Source organism: Labrus bergylta, chromosome 12 (assembly GCF_963930695.1).
Source record: "Labrus bergylta chromosome 12, fLabBer1.1, whole genome shotgun sequence".
NCBI classification, from domain to species: domain Eukaryota; kingdom Metazoa; phylum Chordata; class Actinopteri; order Labriformes; family Labridae; genus Labrus; species Labrus bergylta.
Window position 1 is genome coordinate 8,693,539 of NC_089206.1, and position 20,893 is coordinate 8,714,431.

Here is a 20,893-nt window from a genome sequence, read left to right on the forward strand (position 1 = left end):
CCTAATCTGGCACACCAAATGTACATTTACCCTGCGTCGGGAACAGGACGGGCTAAGGCGTATAATTTGATTGCGGTCAATTTTGTGGCATCCCTTTGGCCAAGCAGGGCACGTCAATAATGACAGGTTGACTGAACAGACCTTGACACAGGTCTGGCTCACATCAGGTAGGTCTGGCTCACATCAGGTCTGCGGTAATAAAGCGCATCCAGAAACACTGAGCTAATCAGCTGCTATCCAAACCAAACTCTCAAACTTAACAACCACTTAAACCAAGCAAGTTTCAGCTTCTAATTCTATAACTGACGATGAAAATATGTCCTGTTCAACTCACTGAAGCCTCCAGTATAAAAACAGGTTCCCAACACAGCAAAGTGCATGCTTAAGTGGTTCTAATGGGTTTGTTCTGTACTATTAAATGACACACTGATTAAACAGGCAGATAAAAAAAGTAAAGGCCTGTTCGCAATAATGGTCAGTTTAAAATGTACGCTTGACCAACCTTATCATTAGCATGGATAAAGATGAAATGTTAAATTCTGCATGGCTAAACGCAATCCAGTCTGTTGAGACCCGAGCTCTGACTCTATTGCATCTCCAGGTCCAACGTGATGCCCTTCACCACGGCTCGATGCGGTTGGGTAGCTGAATGATTTTTACTCAACTTAAGTCAACTGAGGCAAACACTGAGAAATGTCAGTGGAAGGTTAGGTCAGGTGTTTGTGAGTAAATCCCCATCAGGAAGCAGCGGAGGAATTGACCCAGGGTTTAATAGGAGGTGCGCGAATGACTGCACGGCTGAGAGACGGAGAGGAACAGGGAGAGCTGATGCACAGTGTCCAGTGAAGAAGAGGAGGAGGAGGAGGAGGAGGAGGAGGAGGAGGAGGAGGACAAGGACGAGGAGAAGCCAAAGCAGGTGCAGGAACTGAGAGGTTATTGGAGCAGCAGCAGCAGCAGAGAGGAAAGCACAGTGGATGGTCGGTAGCCTTTTGTCCTTGTATGTCACAGTTCAAGGCTTTCAGCTACTGTAACAAGGCCTGTGGTCCAAACTTTTATCACTATAAAACTCATTTCAAACATTAATTAAATTGGCTGTAGGAAATTGGGTGCCAAGTTAATTTGTTGGTTCTACATTTTCTCATTGGAAAGCCATTATTTCTTTTGCCCTCGGTATCTGGATGAGATGACTCACCTACACAAGTCTTTCCATCGCTGTGCAGGACGAACTTCATGTGGCACGAACACTTGGGGCCATGGTCTGTCTCCTCGCAGATATGCTGGCAACCCCCGTTACCGTAGTTACACGTCACTATCGAAGAGCACATGCCGGTAGTTAATACAAACATGACACACAGGGTATTTCACATCCTCCAGAATTTAAATGCATTTTCTGTTGTCAAGAGTTGTCAAGAATAAAGGACCAGGCTGGAAGCTTTAAAATGCCCAGGTTGATACTCACTCCTCCTCCAAATCATTGGAAGTAAATGTTTCAGGCTTAATTCAGGCTTTATCACATCGTCTTTCATAGAGCTTGCAGAGCTTTCCAAAAAGATGAAATGCCCTAAGTCATGTCACATGAGAAAAAAAAAAAACTGCTTAAAAAAAAAAAAAATCGTCCCACATTGCTGCAGATGCATCCCAATGTGTCGTTCAAATGACTGTTCCGACTGCAAAAATGTGCTTAATGGGTCAACGGTCATATTCTGTGCCCGATATTGTTTCTCCTGTGCAGTCCCTCGCTAGTGAAATGAGTTATCAAACTATTGGATCCGCAGAGTCACTTTCCACCTTGAAGAAAAAGCTACAGATCCTTTTATGAACCCAGTCTACGAAATGATATTGACAACGATGATATAAATAATGTTGTTGATGTTGATTAGGATATTAATAATGATGAGGATATGGATGTGCTGACACCCTGTGTTCGTACTGTATGTGCACCTCTGTCTGATTGGTCATGAAGCCGTTTTTCACCTTGTCACAAAGGGATGAAAATCGTCTGCTGACCTTGTAACATTGTAAGAAGGGCATGACGAAATTTACATTTTCACCACTTCAACTGGCCTATAAGAGCTAATCAAATTAATTTATTCATTACTACCTAGAGGAAGTGAGAGGTCATATTTTGAAACTGTCTTTAGCCTGAAGTGAGAGGCTGAGCTCACTCACTTACTGTAAGTTCATCTGGATAAGAGAGGAACCTACGAGCTACAGAATTAATTACTGTGCTTTTTTTTTTTATTCTGCAGAATGGAGCAAAAACTGAATCATTTTCTACAATAATTTCTCATAAAAACAGCCCAAAACACTTGCCTGTTAAACATAAAAGGTTGGTAGTGTGGGGTTCTTGTGTGTTCATGTGTGTGTCTTTCAGTGCAAACAAATGTATGTGCTGGCGGGCGAAGTGAGCATTAACCTCTTTTAACACACCTGTGATGACAGAGTGTAAAAGAGCACGATCCGTCCACCGCCATCCTGTCTGCACCCTACCATCCCTGCGCCTTTTTGCCCTTTTCCTGGGCTGTCACAGAAAAACTATAGAATAACACTTCTCCAATCCTTATCCAAACACAGACAAATCCCCATCAGCCCTGGCCCCAGCTCTGACAGGATGATCTCGGTTGCACGGCAACAGGAAGTGTGCGCTGTCCATCAGAGCGGTCCCCTTCGAGTAACCTCCACACTTGCCCTGGTTGTGTAAATGATCGCTCCTTGTTTGATAAACATGTTTTTCTTTACGAGGACTGTTCAGGAGATTAGTCACGGCCTTGTAGTGTAACGTAAATGTCAGGTTGCTGCTTCAGATCTGTTGGAAGGTATTTGTGGAATGAGTGTAATTATCCATCATTGGCAGGTTTTGCCCCTGATAACCTTTCATGAGGAGCCTATAAATCTTCCTATTTGTTATGTCCCTGGTTGTGTGTGTGTGTGCGTGTGTAAATGTGTCTTTTACAGAGGGGGGGAACCATGCTTGAGGTTGACATGACTTACATTTGCAGTCCTTCATGTTACGGGTGAGCTGGAATCCAGGTCGACACTCGCAGGAGATGCCACCCTTCTGTGTTTCTCTGCAGATGTGAGCACAGCCGTGATTCTTGTCCATGCAGGTGGGTCCCTCCTTTGCGCTGTCGAGTTGCACTGTGAAGAAAGCAGCGACATCAGGAGAGAAGGTTTATCTCTTAAACTGCTGCACAGATCACACACGTTCCTTAAAATAAAGACCCATTCAGTAAAAAAAAAAAAAAGGGTTAGAGTAGATATCACAGAGCTGGTGAGATGATTCAAAATGTTCAAATGCCTGTCACGCATCCTGACCCTGAGTCACATCTATGCCTACTGCTGGTGACTGACATGCCCAGTACCCCTTAACAAAGATTTGAGCACTTGTTTGAACATGCTCACTCTATGCTCAGGCTATAAAACAAAAAAAGAAAAGGAGGCTGCCGACAAAAAGGATAAAACTCCCAGCAGGAGCTGATCCCTTAGACCTGTAATTTTAATTGAGGTAATCCCCCATAAAGAAAAGAAAAGAAAGCAAGGAGGAACTCTGAGAACAAAACTCAGCTGCAGTTTAAAAGGAGGCATTTTCATGAGTCATCAAGGTTCATGCACAAAATGAAGATATATTTGAAAGAAGAAAAAAAAGCCTTTCATAATTAAAAGTTTCACCGAACATGGCAGGCAAATATGCATAATTTCTGTGTGATGTATAAATGCTTGATGAAGAGGCAGAACAAACACCTAGCATGCAGTCCCACGAGTGTTGTGAATTATTGCACGAAAAAAACGGACGCAGTGCCCCCTCTGCTTTGCTCAGCGGCACTGTAATAAAACCTCTGCTTTTGCTGGGGAAAACTGATATTTGACTTGTTCGTTGTGAAACCTTGCCGCGGCTGCAGACGAAGTGACAAACCCCCATGCTCTCCGGCTCATTAAAAACCAAACACATCTCTCTCCTCTTCCTTCTCTTCTGGTGAACAGGGAGGCAAGTGAGCACGAAGACGTCTCCATTAACGTCTCATTAAATCTGCCGTCGAACTGAAGGGTGTTTAGAGGTCTAGCTTTCTTAATTAGCCAACTTTTTTTTTTGTGCAATAAATTTAACCATTTGCATATGTGTGTGGGAATGTCGACACATAGTAAAGCTCTTATAACCTTGCCTACTCTTTCCCTGAAGTCAAGATGTAGTGTGCGAGTCTTGACAACCGAGTGCTGTCGTATGTTTCCTATCTTCCTGCCTTTAGGGCTTCTATAGGGAGAACAAATCTCAGCCTGACAGAAACTGTGTTTTCACATTATTCTATCTTTAATTACTTATTCATCCTGTGCTGTAATTACCTCCATCAGAGCCTCCCCTAACTGTGCCCTCTTGTTTTCCACATGTTTTGCCAAGAACTCAACCTGCCTCCTATGTATTTTCTTTTTTCACTCAGGGCAGAAATCTATTTTGAGTTGTCTTTTCTTCAAGGAGCTGACAACGCCAGTTTGACAGACAATTCTGACCTCCTGGTTAAATACTTTCCATCACTTTAAGTCTGTCAGCAAGTGTCACAAGGTCACACAATCCTCTCAGACTTTCCTGCCCAAGCGCCTGTCGTTCATGCCGACAGGACGAGCAATCCGACGCTAACTGCAGCGGTAGCCATCCCCGCCACACAAAGGCTTAGCGCTGAACAAACATGGCCAGCGCTTCTGCTCCGAAGGCAAGAAAGAGGAAAAGAAAAAAGAAAAAAAAAAAGGCACGGCACGGCACGGCAGGACTGAGTGAAGTGACCATGAATGAGCAGCAGCAGAGCAGAAGCTGTAAAGTGCTGCAAATTTCACAGCGAGTCATGTGGATTTTTAAGTAGGAGGTGGAATTCAATGGTCCCTTTCCTTCACTTTGTGTCCATGGAGGGCGCCAGAGCAAGAAACAGACGTCTATGAACTTAACAGAGGATTGAATTTCCAACTAAGAAACCCCAACGGGCTCAAGATTACTTCCTAAGGTTGTATTATGCATCCCAAAACTCACTTCACTCCCCCTTTTATTTTTATGCAGCCCCACATCCCAAATGCTGCAGACCAATCCATCAATAACATGTCGTGCCAAAACCTGGGCCTTCGTCTCTCAGTGGACCAATAAAAGCTAAAGTGTTGACACAATGGCCCTTTTCTCCGGGCCGAAGCCGAACTATCAGCCACCATGTGCTGTTCTCTCTAACTGGCTCCAGTTTTTTATCATTACTGAATGATGGGCCGCAGAAAGAAAAACGTCCTCCCATAAGAGAGGTGGATGGGAAAGTTAAGGAGAGACATTCTTTAAAAACGATAGATCATATGTGCCGTGATTTGCTAAAACAAACTGCTGACCCATAAAACATAACCCGTTATGAAAATAATACATAAAAACTATCACAGAACACTTTATAGGAAGAGAACAGGAGTTCAACGGGTGGAGTCTTAGCTACCAAGGGTTTAACAAGAGTGAATATGGCTTTAATACAGACGGGCGTCATCAGAACTACTGCACATGTGGTCAAAAGAAAACACTACAATTAAACAAGAAAACAAGTGGGGGAGTGTTCCCTCTGCAAAGGAGACACATGCTCTATCCCCTTCAGACGGGGAGTGACCTCTGTATCTGACAACAACAGTTTTCTACAGCCAGAAGTAACAAATCTGTCTTTTCTCTTGGTTTGAGAATGATGTATGTCAAAGGAAAAGTTTCACATTTTGAAACACGTGCTTTATTTCTTTCTTCAGTAAGCCTTCTCAAATATTTCTCCGCTAGATAATCACCGACAGCCGGCTTGCGTAGTTCAGCATGCCGTCTTGTTTTAATCTAATACAACTGTGAAGTAATAACTAGAAACACATTTTTTTTTATTGTTTTATTGTTTATTGATTATTGCATCAACCTCTTGGCAAAAGAAAAGAAAAGATACTTATCAGATTACAGATTGTGATTCAAATGTGTAGGCAGTCTGAATGATGCACAGAGATATGTGACATCATCTCTGATGAAGCCATGCGCACTACAGACAGAGAGAAAAACATCTCTCACATGAAAATACTAAAATGTTTCTATTTGGCTGTAAATGTATTTTCTTCATCAATCAGTGGATTGGAAGAACTAACGGCCTTAAGGACAGTTTGTATCCCCAGACAGTCAGACTACTGAACAATAGCACTTAGTCTCAGTGTGGCTCCTATATTTCATTCATTAGAAATATGTTTGATTTGAATGTTTCATTGTCGTCTTTTATCCTTTAAATGTAATTTATGTATTATATGTATTTCTATTGGTTCCAGGGATGAGAGGGTGTCTGGATATAAATGCATCTCATTGCATGGACTGAACCCTGCATCTTTAAATGCATATGAAAAAAAAAAATGAATTCAACAAAAAAAAAAGAAATTTAATTGAAAACGCCACGGGTGTATTGGAGAACTAAATGTTAAATATCCAGAGCATAACTTTTTAAGCACAAATCAAATCAAAGAAAACAATGATCCTTGGGGTGAAAGCAGTAAATTATTTTTCGATTTTTGAAGCAGAATCCATTTTTTTGTCCGTCATTGAGTCAGTCACTTAATGAGAGAGAGCAGCTACATCGCCTGCAGGACATTACACTAAGTGTTGTTTTCTGAAAGCCAACAGGTGAGGAAAACACCAATTAAAAAGAAAAGGTATATGTGGATCCACTCCTGGTCAGGTGAGTTTAAACAGATAACTGTGTGCAGACTGCAGCAGAAACAACTCGTTGAATCAATGGCATGCCATTTTAAATTCTAAGATAATAAGCGACAAATGAAGAAGCCGTTTTGTTGAAACTCTCAAAACCAAAGCAGCTCTCACTGCACTTTAAGATATCTACTGAGACATTCCCTGACATTAAAACATCTCGTTCATGAACAAAAAAAAAAGTTGTATTCTAAACTTGAAGAAGCTTCAGGCTATGTATGACTTAAGAAGAAGCTAATAACAGTAAACTTTGCACCATAGGGTATGTGCTTTTACTTGACATTAGGAAACTATGCAAAAGAAGAAAAGTTAACATGGGTATTCTCGCCAAGATGCCGAAACCTATGATCCTCGAACAAAAGATGCAAGGAGGCCACAAGTCCTTCACCGCAGCGCTGCAAGCTCTCTTAAACCTGAAAACCATGTAGTGGAGAGAGTGAAACAATGGGGCTGAAGTAGTGGAAGGCATGCCAAGGGTTTATAGTCTGCTCTGAGTGCTCGGGGCAGTGAAAGGAGGGCTCATGGTCCGCGCTGAGCTAATGTCATTCGTCTCAGAGGGGAGACGGTCCCCTCTTTTGCTCTGCGCTGGCTGGAGAACATTAAGCAGCTAGCTGGTGGTGGTTGGTTGGTTGCAAACTGAAAAGAAGGGGCCTAAGCATGGAGCCACCACACCATTAAAGCAGCATTCCTTCCTCTTAGATAATGGGCCCTTAAAAGTTTTAATAGGAGGATAAAAATGTCAGCGCATGAAAAAAAAAAAAAAAAAAAAAAGAGAGAATGTGAAACAAGCTGGACTGGATTGGCTTTTTGAGGCTGAGCAGCGACACAGATGGTCAGACGGAGCGACGGGACAGCCACCCGGTCAAGGAAGTAACTCTTTTCTCGACAGACTCGGTTCATGGGGAGCGGAGAGAATCCATCCAAGTGCTACTGTTTGTGTGAGTGCTGATTTTCTCGGTCTCCCCGAGGCCTTGTTGAGGCTGCTCATTTCACTCACTAACTCAGAGGAGCCACTGAAAGCACAAACAACAGGGGAATGGAAAAGACAGCAGAGAGGTTTCTGGATGGATACATATCTCTGCCAAAGTGCTCAATATACAACTTTTATGAGTATATTGTGCTCAAGTGGCTGAAACAAAGCACATTTAGTGAACATATGCTACAACCAAAGAGACACATTGTCTTCCAAAGTGAAGCCGATATACTTTAAAAGGAGCATTTCTTGAACAAAAAATACAGTAGATAATCTTATAAAATGCCTTTTAAAATACCTTTGATTCCTACAGTTCTGTGTGAAATGTGTGTATTGTGTGTACTAAAGTGCATACTTGAAAAATGTACATGTACGCATTGGCACACATTTGTATTTGCATAATGTATGCAGGCTGCATGCACATTCTTGTACACCCGCCCATCTGTGTCAGAGACAGTTGTGCAGCACCTGCTGGGGACGTGCCACTCTCCCCTTCACTCCTCTTCCTGTTCCATGAAGGTCACCTCCTTGTGCAGTCCCAAGGGAGACAGGCATCCTCCCAAAAGAGGAGACAACACGGCACGCTAAGCACCGCAGAGCTTCCTTTAATAAAGCCATACAAAAGATTTGAGAGACTGCGTGTCATTAGCCGCATTCTTTCCAAAAATCAAAGGGGAGAGGCAGCTAAAGAAGGCATCTGTCTGTGCAGAGCTCAGTCTGGCCCTCTGGTTAAAGCCATGACAGCCAAGTGTTAGTGGAAAAACCCCACTGGCTCTCAGGCAATCCGCAGCAGCATGCTGGGCTGGCCAGCTTAGAGATGGCCTTCAACAAACCCACGACCAAAAGGGATGCCCGTCTCAAATGAGCTGCGGAGAATTTAGTGGCAAGGCAGCCAGCGTTTACTAAAGCCCAAGCCACTGGTGTATATTTGTTCAAGGGTGGGGGTGAAGACATTGGGCGTACAGGGTTTGGTAAAGTCTGGACAAAGAAGGAAGATGATGGAAGATAATCACAGGGGTAGAGAAGTAGAGAAATGGAGGAAGACAAATGGAAAGTGTCCCTTATGTCCTCGTCTCTGCTTCTGTCTCTGGACAGACAGGAGAGACTTAATAGGTAGCAAAGGGAGCACGAGGCGTTCCCTTCGCTCCACTTCCCAAGAATAGGAAAAGAGCCTGGTTATACGGTTGGGCTGCAGAGCAATGGAGCAGTGACTTCCACACTTGTAAAAACAGTGCTGTGGCCAATGCACAGACAGACAGGCAGGCCAGCCTGCTGAGAAGCAACAGGGGGAACATGTAAGAACCATGTCGGCTTCTGCCCAGCAAGTAACCACACAGCACAGCTAAACACACCAACATACATAAAAACCCCACAAATACCAACATTTATACATTTGATGATTTATTTGAATAATAGAGACTAGCCTCTTTGGCATTGCATTACTTCATTCAATCAAAAATCATTACAACAGTCTGCTCGATGGATATCAGACTGCAGAAAAGAAAGTTACTCCCTCCTTGTACGATAGGAATAAAACAAATTAAAAATAAATAGCATGTGCCAGATTTCATTCAGAAGGAATGTCATGGCTGGAGAGCAAAACTAACTGAGAATATGATGCAAACATTTATTATAGATTTGATCACGTTTATTGGAAAATTCCTCACACTGCTGCAGCTCTGGCCAGCACACAAAACACATACCCTGAAGTCAACATGCCGCAGTCTGCATCGAAATGTCATCACAGAGCATGTCTGAATGTGCCTCCAGCAGGATTCAATTGAAAACTACTCAGTTGTGTTTTGTTGCGCACATGCATGTGTTTGTGTGTGTGTTTGCATGTGTGGGTTAGTGTGTGTGTGTGTGTGTCCATCATATCCATCGTATCGTGTTCATATTTGAATTGGAAAGGAAGAGGGCCAGAGACAGAGAAGGGATTGGCTGCACGAGGGGTAACAACCCCTTGGGGAAGCTAATGAAAGTTGTAAACACAGGAAGAGCATCTCATTGACAAAGTAAACATTTCCTGGAAAGACATGGCCTACTGTATAGAAAAAGAGTGATGATTGCATCCACAGTCAGGTGACTGATAGAAGAAGAAAAAAGCTGGGGACATGGTTTCTTGTAAAATAACTAAATGATAAAAGTAAAAATGTCCGGTTTAAACAGCTGCAATAAAGTGATACAAGATTTATTTTGAAGGATAAACCTCCTTTGTCACTGTAAACCTCCCGTTCTGTTTATATCTGAAGATCTGTTTGTGTTTGTGCACTTTTGAGATTGGACTGCAGTGGCCTATTAACTGATGTCTTCCAGCAGTGAGCAGTGACAGTGAAGCCTCTCTAGGCTCACATAATCAAAAATCTAAGCCTCATAAACATCACAGTGATCATCAGGCTGCTGCAAACTTTAGTCCTTGCTCTTATCCCGCAGCTTTTCACACAACAGAGAGCTGCAGGAATGGTATTTTTGGACACCAACCAGCAATGTCAGTATAGATCTGGTTACCTCAACAACAAGCCAAATGGAATTTCCTTTAGATGGTTGTATCAAATAAGTCACTTTGGAATACAAACATTTATGATACCAACACGTTTTGTGAAGCAAGATAATATATATACATTTCGTAATGTTTTTTGTAGGCTGAATCGTGGGGAGAGAGAGAGTGGGAAGTGAAATGATGGAAAGGAGCCACAGGTCAAGTCAAACCCGTTTGGAGGGCTATAGCTGCTGTTCATGGGCATCGCGCACCAAACACTAGGCCACCGGCGCCCCGTGAGAAAGACGACGTTTGAGCTTGGATATTATATCTCAGGCTATTGAGCTAGTGTTGAAGAACAAAATGTTAAATTCTCTTGGTTTAAACCAAAGACCTTCTTTCAGGGATTTAACTTGAACTCTTTTAAAAACTTATGAAGTCCAAGTCTAAAGGAACCAGAAGTACTATAGCGCCAGCTCATTTCCTGTTTGAGGACTCATGCTACAGCGCTTTTTTTCCCAAATAGATTGGCAGGGTGACAGGAAATCAAATCCAGAGGACTCCACTTCTAGTTGAAAGTTACACCTCTGCTTTAAACCGCCTCGTAGTGAATCCTGCCCAGCTCATGATTCCAACTCCAAATCAAATGATCATGTTTAACGTCTCCCGAAGACAGGATGAGTGAATGCACAAGTAACAATATGTGACTTACAGAACGGGCCATCAGTGCACACTTAAGGTAATTGCCCTACTGGATACCCCGAAATGCACAGGACTAAAATTATGGATGTGTGGCTTGACTGAGGCTTGAAATTCCAGGATTCAAATGTGCTGGATCCCGTCTCACGCACATATTGTGTGTCCCTCTTATCCTCCTATATAAGAAAGACAATAAATCAAACTCAAAGAAGTAGAACTCTTCTTGACCTAAACGACATTCCTATCAACCGCTAAGCACCTTGGCTGGGATTTCAAAGCCTTTTTATTTCTTGACTGGGGGAAATGTTTGGGCAGAATAAATGAACTGTTACTTTTTTGTCCGGCCTGACGATGGAGCCTTCGTCTGGCCGGAGTTATTCTTGTTCAGAGGGGGGCAGGGGCAGGTCTAATAAGAGACAGGCCAGCAGCAGCCTTGTCATTAGCTGAGAGGCTGGCAGACCCCTGCTGCCTAATTGGCACAGGCTCACTGCTAACAAGGGCTTCCTACCAGCAGGGGAAACAGGCTGTTAGCGCCACAGACTGCAGTGACCAGCTCTCCACTGTCCCCAGAAAGACTCGCAGAACCTGCCGAGGGAACACCTGACCCATTAATGAAAGAAATGAAAAGCTGATGTCTTATTAATGAGAACAATAAAGCTCATGAGCAAAGGAGTCCCGGCTGAATGGATAAAGGGATGAATAAAATGGACTCAATGAGGAGATCAGATCAGTTTACATTTTCAGAGGGATTTTTTTTTTCCTCTGCAACTTTTGTGTAATCATTTATTACAAGGAGAGCGATATGTGCAACATAACTGCAGTGTTATTGTCCAATAACCCACCAAGTCAATTCCTCACTGCTTCCTGCAGACACACACTGTTGTAATAAGAGCAGTAATAATAAGCAGATGAGCCGTTCTTCTGTCTGTTAGTCTTTCAAAAGTAATAAAACAATGATAGGGAAGCTATCTGATGTGTGAAGGAAGTTTATAGATTTATGGCGGCTTTAATCTCTGATCCAAATGGGACTCGTCTGGAAGCAATAAAGACTAAATTAATATGAAAATGGAAGATTAACAGGAACTGAAGGCATTTATAAAGAAAGAGAGAGAGGAGAGGAAGTGAAAGAGGGACTCTGTCCGGGTGCTCACAGTCTGCATCTGACAGCACTGATAAAGCAGTGGTGCTTTGAAACACATGATCCAGCTCTTCACTCCACTCAAATAACACTGCGTTTATGAAATGTAAACATTGACAGTTCACTAGGCCAGACTGATCTCATAAACCAGACGTCCAAGATCCTCGGTTCACCGTCCGGGGGACTAAGGAACATCCCGGCCCTAATGACTCCCAGCGTGAGCAGTTATCTAACAGAAGACAGAGAGGACAGACGAGGAGGGCAGAGAAGAAGAGACTCGCGGATCCCTGCTCTACCTTTGTGCTGTCAGAGCTCCCTGAATTAGAAGCACAACAAAAAGCTCTACAACACTGACTGAGGAATCAGTAGACAGCTGTATAATTACTGCTGAAATGAATGTGTTTGTCGATAGTGATAACAGCTGTTCATTTTCTCTAATGTTGCTTTTCTGAGTGATGGAGAAATACACCCAAGGAACAAAAAAAAAAACAGATGCATTGGTCATTGTGAAAAACAACAGCAGCAGCAGCAAAACACAGAAGTGAACTGGGAACAAAATAAAGATTATTTGAATTTTGCAGTCAAGACCTAAAACGACGCAGCAAACTGTGTCTGCTTAAAAGTTAAAACAGAATCAAAATAGAGTCCGCTTAGAAAATGATTTTGTTTTGACTTGTGCACGACTTTGCTCACAATTTGAATGACAAAAAAATTGCTGTATTGGAAAAGTGTATCCAGGCGTCTGCAATGACAGTGCCCCCCAACGTTTTTGTTCTCCAGAGGAAGTTCATTTTTTGTATCTTTTGTAATTAGATTGGTTAAACATCTGTGTGGGCGGACACAAAACCTTCATAAAATCCTGAGCCTATTCACTAAAATGGGAGAGGTTAATGTAAGTGCATGTTGTGACTGTTTCTCTCAGCCCGTTGATACCAAAGTAAACATTGGACGCATTTTTTCACAAGCCATAACTGATACAGGAATGGGATTCAGGCAGACAAACCAAAGTTATTCTTTGTAGACTGTCTCAGTGACAAAGTCTTTTGAGAGCTGGTGACACAGATTTCTCTTCTCTCGTGACATCTGGTAACCGATATCTCTTCTCCCTCTTGGTTCTGAGCTCTTAGTGCTGCTGAAGACTTTTTCTTAACACGATAACTACACCTTTAAAAACATGTTACACCTTGGATTAAATATCACTGTCAGCCTCATGTGCTTACCTGTGTTAGCAAATGAGGTTAAGTGCCTTTACCTTCCAAGTGGTGGTTGGTTAGCCTAGCATGCTCATTTGATGTGTATGGGAAAAACAGATTGAAAAGCTAAATGTTACAGTCTTGCATAATCATTTGCAGCACTCCGGTAAGTGTCTCAGCAACAAACTTGACAGTTCATCACCCAGCAAAGCCTGCTCTGAGCTGTCAGTAAACTGTTGCTATTGGAAACACCAAGAGGCCTGAAAAAATATATGGGCATTTTTCCGCTAACAAATCAGAAACATATGATTCTCCTTTGTAAAACAGAATATGATGCCGATGTAAGAGTTCTTTAATCTAAAGTGCCATTGAGGAACTCTCTGCTGTAAACTTCTGCGCCCCATCTACCTCATCTCGCTTTGCTCACCTTTCCTGCAGGTACACATGCATAACTACAGTTTTATGATGAAAATTCTCATCCTGCTTTTTATTTTTTAATCTATCATATCTCTCACTGTGGAAAGATTCACAGTGGAAACACTTGTTTTTTTCTGCTTCCTATCTGGTTGCAGCAGTGTTTAGGCTTTACTTAACAACAACATAAGAACAAGCAATCCTTCTGTGATGGTCTTGTTTCATTTTTCAGGTCATATAGAGGCATCAATGTTAATTTCAGTTTAATAACCTGTTAAACACTTCTGACAGAAGCCTTTAAAATCTAATCAAATATCAGTGGTGTAGTTCAGCCTTGATCCTTTTCATTAAAAAGTACTTGGTCTTATAATTGGAAAGCTGAAACTAGACAACAGTCCAAACAAAACAGACACATAGAAGAAAAAATACAATCTTTTAAACTGTACAGAATTCAACAAACTATGTTTTTGTCCACTGCTTTAGATAACATTTCTCTTCCAGGGACAATAAAGGTCTGAACTGAACTTATTCCACAATTAAGGGATACATACAGCTACAACAATACAGTGCTTCATTTAAATAGAAATCAATCTGGCAAAGCTAAGGAACTTTAATTTTTTAATATGAATGTTTTGTAAATGGGCCTTTTTACGAAACAGTGTGGATCAGTTACAAACTACAACCACTCTGATGTCTTTTTATAGACTTAAAAACAACCAGACAATATACATAACTGAGATATTTTCCTGACAGCTTACTTAACTTTAAGTGCTGCCATGACGTTATAAATGAATGTATGTGTGCAGAGTTCCCGTGTCTGATGAGTAAGCCTGAGAGCAGGTTGGCTCTCTACCTTCTGCTGTCACGTCTCCATCCCACAGGAATGCTCTATAAACAAGAGGTGTGTCTGCCCGAGGCTACTCCTCTAATTGTTTTCTCTGCTCACAGTCCCCCTAAAGGGCCACTCTCATACCAGCGATACCTTAAAATGCTGCCAAGCTCTAGATTGGTTCAATTTGACAGGATGGGAGGAAAACAACAAAGAGATTTATCCCCGTTCTTTTTTTTCTTTTCCCCTCTTCAGACTGAAGACACTTACCTTTTATGTAGGCCTGTTGAGGCCAATCCCATTCTCAGTTAGAATCTGCAGAACTCATCAAATATTTGTAAAATGTCTGGACATGGGGCGCAGATCGCCTAGCGGGTAGGTCACGCCCCATGTATGCAGGCCAAGCGGACGGCCCGGGTTCAAGTCTGACCTCATTTCCTTCATGTCATTCCCCACTGTCTCTCGCGACTTCCTACTCTATCCACTGTCCTATCAAAATAAAAGGCAAAAAGCCCCAAAAATAAATCTTAAAAAAATAAAGTCTGGACATGAAAATTAACATATTTTATTAAAAAAAATAAAACTGCATCATTTTTAACACTATGGTAATATCCAACCTAAAGCCAAAGCACCCTCACTGAACAACATGTGTCTCAATATTTACTGTAAATCTTCAAAGTGTGTGCATGTGTGTCTGTGTTTGTGTGTGTGTGTGTATGTGTGTGTATGCATGATTAACCTTTAGGCCTTTGGATGCAAGTATGCTGGTTGTCACTCAGGAGGAATCCTTCTCTGCAGCGGCACTCGTAGCTGCCCATCATGTTGACACAAATCTGCTGGCATCCGCCGTTGCCTTCTGAGCACTCATCCACATCTGCCGGGAGACAAGGCGCATAAAACCAAAATTAATTAATAACATCACTTCAAGACAGAACAAATGTGACACAGATTACTCTTTGGCTGAAGGTCGTCTGGGATCAAGTCATGACCCATTTAAAGGACAAGTAGCTGTATATCAACATCAAACAGAGACGATAGGAACACACGGAAGCCAAGAATGGCAGTGCTCGCAAATCATTTTGATGTCTTTATCTCAAGATGACAAGTTAATTGTTTCGTTATCTCAAGAAAACAAGATAAAAAAACCTGTGATGACAAGAAAACAAAAGGTGATTTCCACCGATTATTCAAAATGTTAATCAGAGATCAGAAGGGCCATGCAAGAAGTCATCATTGGCGTCTTGTCAACTGTATGAACTAATTTAAAAATAATAATTCATAGAACATAAACGATGTCCTCATTTGAGAAGCTTCATGGAAATGTTTGGTCAATGTACATTGTAAATTATTGTTGATTTATAAATCAAATTATGAAGTCAAAACGATCAGACTCTGTTTATTTCTTAAGATAACAAGTTACATTATCTCAATATTCAATGACAGCAACCTTTTAATATGGAGATAAGAAACTAATTAACTTGTGATTCTGTGATACGGTCATCTAAACAATAATCACAAACACTGCCAATCTTTGTCTCCTAGGGGGACCAGATAGTGGCAGCAACAAGCCCATTTCAAACTTGTCACACTACTCTGAGATGGAACAGGTGAAAATTAATGTTGCAGATTTTTTAGTTGCCAGGGCTTTAAGTGCTTTCACAGTAAAATACAATGTTATCATCAGCATAAAGAAGTAGGAATACATTAACATTTCACCCAACTCATTTACATGCATTGTGAAATGTATAGCTCCTAAAGGTGACGCGTGTGTCACACCCTTGGTGACACCAGGAAAGCTACAGGTGCTTGGCAGCCTGCAAAAGTGAAAAGTGAAGTGTTGTTAATCAAAGATAGCAAGCGTCCAAACAAAAAACACCCTTCAAAAAAAAAAGAAAATTTGTATGCTTTGATACCTGCTTGTCGTTATCGGATGTGAAAAATAAATATATTAAAAAAAAACACCCTTCAAAGAACGCAAAAAAGTCTAGGTTTTAAGGCAGTATTTTTTATTGAAGATTTTTAAGGAGGATTTAGGTTCTTTAAATTTGTTAAATAGCATTTAATAAACACTTAAGTAAATATCCTGCACAGAAATGTGCTTCTAGGAAATATGATCAACTAAATATACTTAGAGTAAGTCATCATAATTTAGAAAAATTGCCCTAGAGTCGGTGTCTAATTAATTTTAATATCATTGTACAGTTGTACAGAGGTTTAAAAATGTGGAAAGGTAGTATCTGTTAACACTGAATGGAAATAGCTTAAATATCTGGTAAGAAGTTTTAATACTTGGTTAATCTATACTGCCTGAAAGCCAATTAAAAAAAAAAGGATCAATAATCAAATATAAGACGCAATAAAGTCCCACAGATGAGTATTTGCTCGTTGTCAAAAGCCAGAAGAGTGTCTCTTAAGCTGTCTGAGGCCAACACGCCTTTCTTAATGGTTATCTGACCTGGCAGCACACCAGAGCCGCACTGAAAACCTCCAACTGTGCAGCACTAAGCCATAAATGTGCACATGCAGCACAATCTCCTGGCAAGAGGGAAACCTGATCCACCTGGGCCAGAGTACCTGCTGATGACGAGTGTCTGTCAGCCCCATGACAAGAGGAATGCAGGGAGAGGGAGGAAGGAGGTGGGGGAGATGAGGAGGCGAGGAGACGGAGGGGGGGAAAGGAAATGTAGGGATGGAAAGAGGAGAGAGAGTATGAGAAATGAGGGGGTCGGGGGGGGGGGAGCAGGAGGGTAGCAAGCGACCATGTGAATCAATCTCAAGCGCATACAAAAGCATTTCCAAAGGTGTCGCCTGAGGCCCCGTCCTGCCTTGAGGCAAGAAAGGGAAACGGACCACAAACGAGAGTTGCTGACTTCATATCCACTGATAATGAATTAGGGAACTTCCAGCTGCTCTCTTCTAAAAAGGCACTCACTTTTTGTGACTCCACAAAAGAATCAAATGAAAAGCGGTGGAACATCTATACGTTAGCTTTATATATTTGTTTATTTTCAATACGACAGCTCTTGTGCAACGTCTGGCATGCTGCAGAGCTTAGTGGCCCCAGCCTCCCCTGTGCGTGACTACACTGTGGCTCTGGAGGTGACTCTTTATATTCCCTCTTACCCCGGAGACCTGGGCTCTGTCCCTCTCTACTGACCACACTGGAACCTTATCCACCCTTCTGCTCGATGCATCAATAATCTGCTGTATACACAAGACGTTTTTTTAATAAACTGTCATGCGAAACTAATTTACTGTCTATTTGTCCAGTCTGAGAAGGCCTAGAGATTAAGTTTCCTTTCTGGGGAATTCTCAGCCCGACACAGTTTGAAATTAAACTTCTCTGGCTCCTCTTCTTTCTTCTTTTTCCACACAGAAATGCATGTGGAGTCACCGAATGCATAAACACACACATAGTGCACTTCCAAAGTGGCACCTGGCAAGCCAGAAAACCTCTGGGGTGGACCGGATAAGTAGGTCAGTGGCAGGTAGCACTCATGACCCTTGTCTGCCAGCCAAGTCTGCTGTCCTCTTCCCACATTCCATCAGTAAAACGGACTTTTTCCTCTCAAAACAACGTGTCATGTCAGCTGAGGACGTTTGGAAAAGCATCACTCTGCAGCCAGGTGAAGCAGAGCACTTACAAAAAAAGAACTTTTTAGCAAAGTTAACATTTTGACTAAATCAGAGTCAAGGGAGGACAAGTTTAAAAAAAAACAAAAAAAAACAGTTGGCCAGGCTTTAATTTGACGTTGGTGTTGAACTCATGGTCTTTTTTCTGGATCATGCAAGTGGCAGCAGCAGAGAGAGAAGACCTCTGAGCTGACGAAAGCTGCCAGCAACCTCCAGCTGCCAGCAACCTCCAGCTGCACCTTTGCAGATAAACTGATAGGCACCAAACTCCACAAATCAAACGGGAAAACCTTCCAACACACATAAAGTCTCCCTCTCTCTCTTTTTTTTTTTTTGTGATCACTGAACCTCCAAAATTCACAAATGTGGCTACACAAATACAACAGTGAACAGTCCCCAACACATGCACAAAATGCTCCTGAGAAATGCATCCAACCACAGTGGGCCTGTGGGGAATTCTCTCTCCATACCCTCAGCGCATCAATGAAGGTTTCATTTCCTGATTCCTTCATCCTTCCAAATGAGGCGTCGCCTGTCAGAAGATCTCTGCTGTTTAAATAGTTCCCATAATTGCCTGTGTTGTGTGCTGGGCAAGGCTGGCGTCCAAAGCAAATATTTCCAGGCTGAAATGGGGGCTCTGGCATAGCCCGGACAAGTGCTCATGTTGTTTGGATTTAAAACACTTTTTTTTTTTTTTAATTCTCTTGAGAGGATGGAAAAAAAAAATGTCTAATCAACTTAAAAGGGCTGCCTCACTTCTGAAAAATGAGACATGTCCCTGCTCTGTCCCTTCTTCTCTCGGGGAGGCGCAGGGCAAGAGAAGGTTCAAACGGAGAGAGATTAAGAGATTGGTTGTGTTTGCGGAGGCCGTGTCCGCTGGTTTCTCAGATAGCCTTGACTGTATATATAACATTTGGCCTTGTGCAGCGCTTTACGGCCACATAAACATGGTGGTTGCCTTACAGGAACTCCTGAACTCGTACTTTGAAGAGATGCTGAACTATTCTGCCCAGCTTCATTTTTTTTTTTTTTTCAAAGTTCAGCAACTTTGGGGGTATTTATCGCTGACCAAGAGTTTTCCTTTTTTTTTTTTTTTTCTTCTTTTTTTTTTGCAGCGGGGAGAGTTGAGAAACTGCCGCTGTCAAAGCTGTACCTGCATCCATCCCACTGCTTGGCCTCTGTCTGGATCAGACAGAACTGTCTCTGTGGTCTAGACGGACCAGAGACAAGGAGGTGAGTGGACTGACACTGGCCTCTTTGGGCATTTCATTTACAGGAGTGGAAAAGCAACACGCTCTTTAATAAGGAAGCAAATAGGAGCCATGTGCAGCGAAAGGCAGCAAAACAGCTGTGGGACCGCAGAGGCTGACTATGTTGCTTTGGTGGATGATCAGGCGTCAGTGACTAAACCAAGATCCCTTCTTATTTTTTGAAAAAAAGATGGAGGATTTCCTCTTTGCCAATGACTCAGCATATTTCTTTACCCCCCTGAATGAACGAGGAGCAAGACACCAGGTTTGAAATCGGCCAGAAAAGGACACAAAAGTGCACAGGCAGGTTGCTAAAACTTGCTTCATGTGAACAAACATTCACAGCCACAGTGTGAGACAGATGTCAGGTGAGGTTGTATAAACTGATATGTAGCAGGAAGTCCTGATCTTTCATCTGCAGAACACACACTCGCTTAAATCAAAGGAAAGCGGGTGACATTTGCAAACTGATAATTGATGGATGAAAACACTTCCAGTATTCGCCTTTGAACATTTGATTAGTTCCAGCACTTCTTGCCTGCCGGAACCGCTCAGCTGACTGAGTCACATCTGCTCTGCAAGCTTGAATAAAATCTGTTTACTGTCATCATTAAGTCAGCAACAAGGCTAGATTTTTTATGTTACATAAACAAAACTAATACATCTTTGATTTAAATCAGACTTTTTTCGTTTCCAGGGTAACCAATTTGGTAAACAAGCACAAGCTTGAATTCCACATCCAGTGTCTCGCTGACTTCAATTTAAATGGAAAGCTTTGAGGAACGATCATGCTAAATGGTCATTTCTGCTCCCACAAAACTAAAAAAAAAAAGATAAGTGTTTGAGGCGGACCCCCATATGCCAAAGACACAAGACCCTGCACTATCCTCTGACTGCTCACTGTCTGCTACATGCTTACATCCACAAGCCCAATCTCAGGCTTGAGTTCCCCCCCAAAGCCCTGCCAGTGGGCTCAGCTGGAATTGTCCATTTCATGGTGAGTGGGACTGAACAATCACGAGAGAAGGAGACAGGGAGAGAGAATGTTGATATAGTCGTCAGGAGCCGGTTAAAGCACCCGTCTTAAATCCGTCCCTTAACTCATCACTCCAGCAACGCTCCTCTGAACTGTGGCGAGACTCTCCTGTCCAAACTCGATTCTGTGCATGTCACAACAAAAGCAAAGTGACTGCTAATTGGGTAGACAGCACGATATGTGCAACTGAAGAAAGGAAAGCGAGGAGGGTTAAGTTTCGTCTTTGAATGCAGTGCTCTGCTGTCCTCTTGATCTGATTGGTGCAGAGTTATCAGGTCATCATTCCCTTAAATGAATTCTACAACGCGAGGTTTTAAAGAACATTTTCAAGGCGAGAATCAATCATTTTCTGCAAAAGTCAAAGGTGCAGAGGTTATCATCACCGCCTTGATAGAGTGGGCAATACACTTAAAAGGAATGCATTTAAGAGCACAGCAAAAGCTGTGGAGCAAATCAGCGTGACGCTCTTTGATGACCACTTTCTCCCTTCAGGACCTGGTCAATAATACATCAGTCTGAAAC

At 42.3% G+C, this 20,893-nt stretch overlaps 1 protein-coding gene across 2 annotated transcripts in view; it reads right to left on the reverse strand.

Annotated features, from left to right (window-relative positions):
* The window catches only part of scube3 (signal peptide, CUB domain, EGF-like 3), an 80,244-nt gene that overhangs the window by 29,759 nt on the left and 29,592 nt on the right, over positions 1-20,893 (reverse strand). For both annotated transcript variants that reach the window (XM_020636671.3, XM_020636679.3), the window contains exons 4-6: positions 15,192-15,326; positions 2,992-3,138; positions 1,193-1,309 (exon numbers count right to left, since the gene is read on the reverse strand). In XM_020636671.3, the coding sequence (XP_020492327.2) occupies positions 1,193-1,309; positions 2,992-3,138; positions 15,192-15,326 (399 nt within the window). The remainder of the gene's footprint in view (positions 1-1,192; positions 1,310-2,991; positions 3,139-15,191; positions 15,327-20,893) is intronic.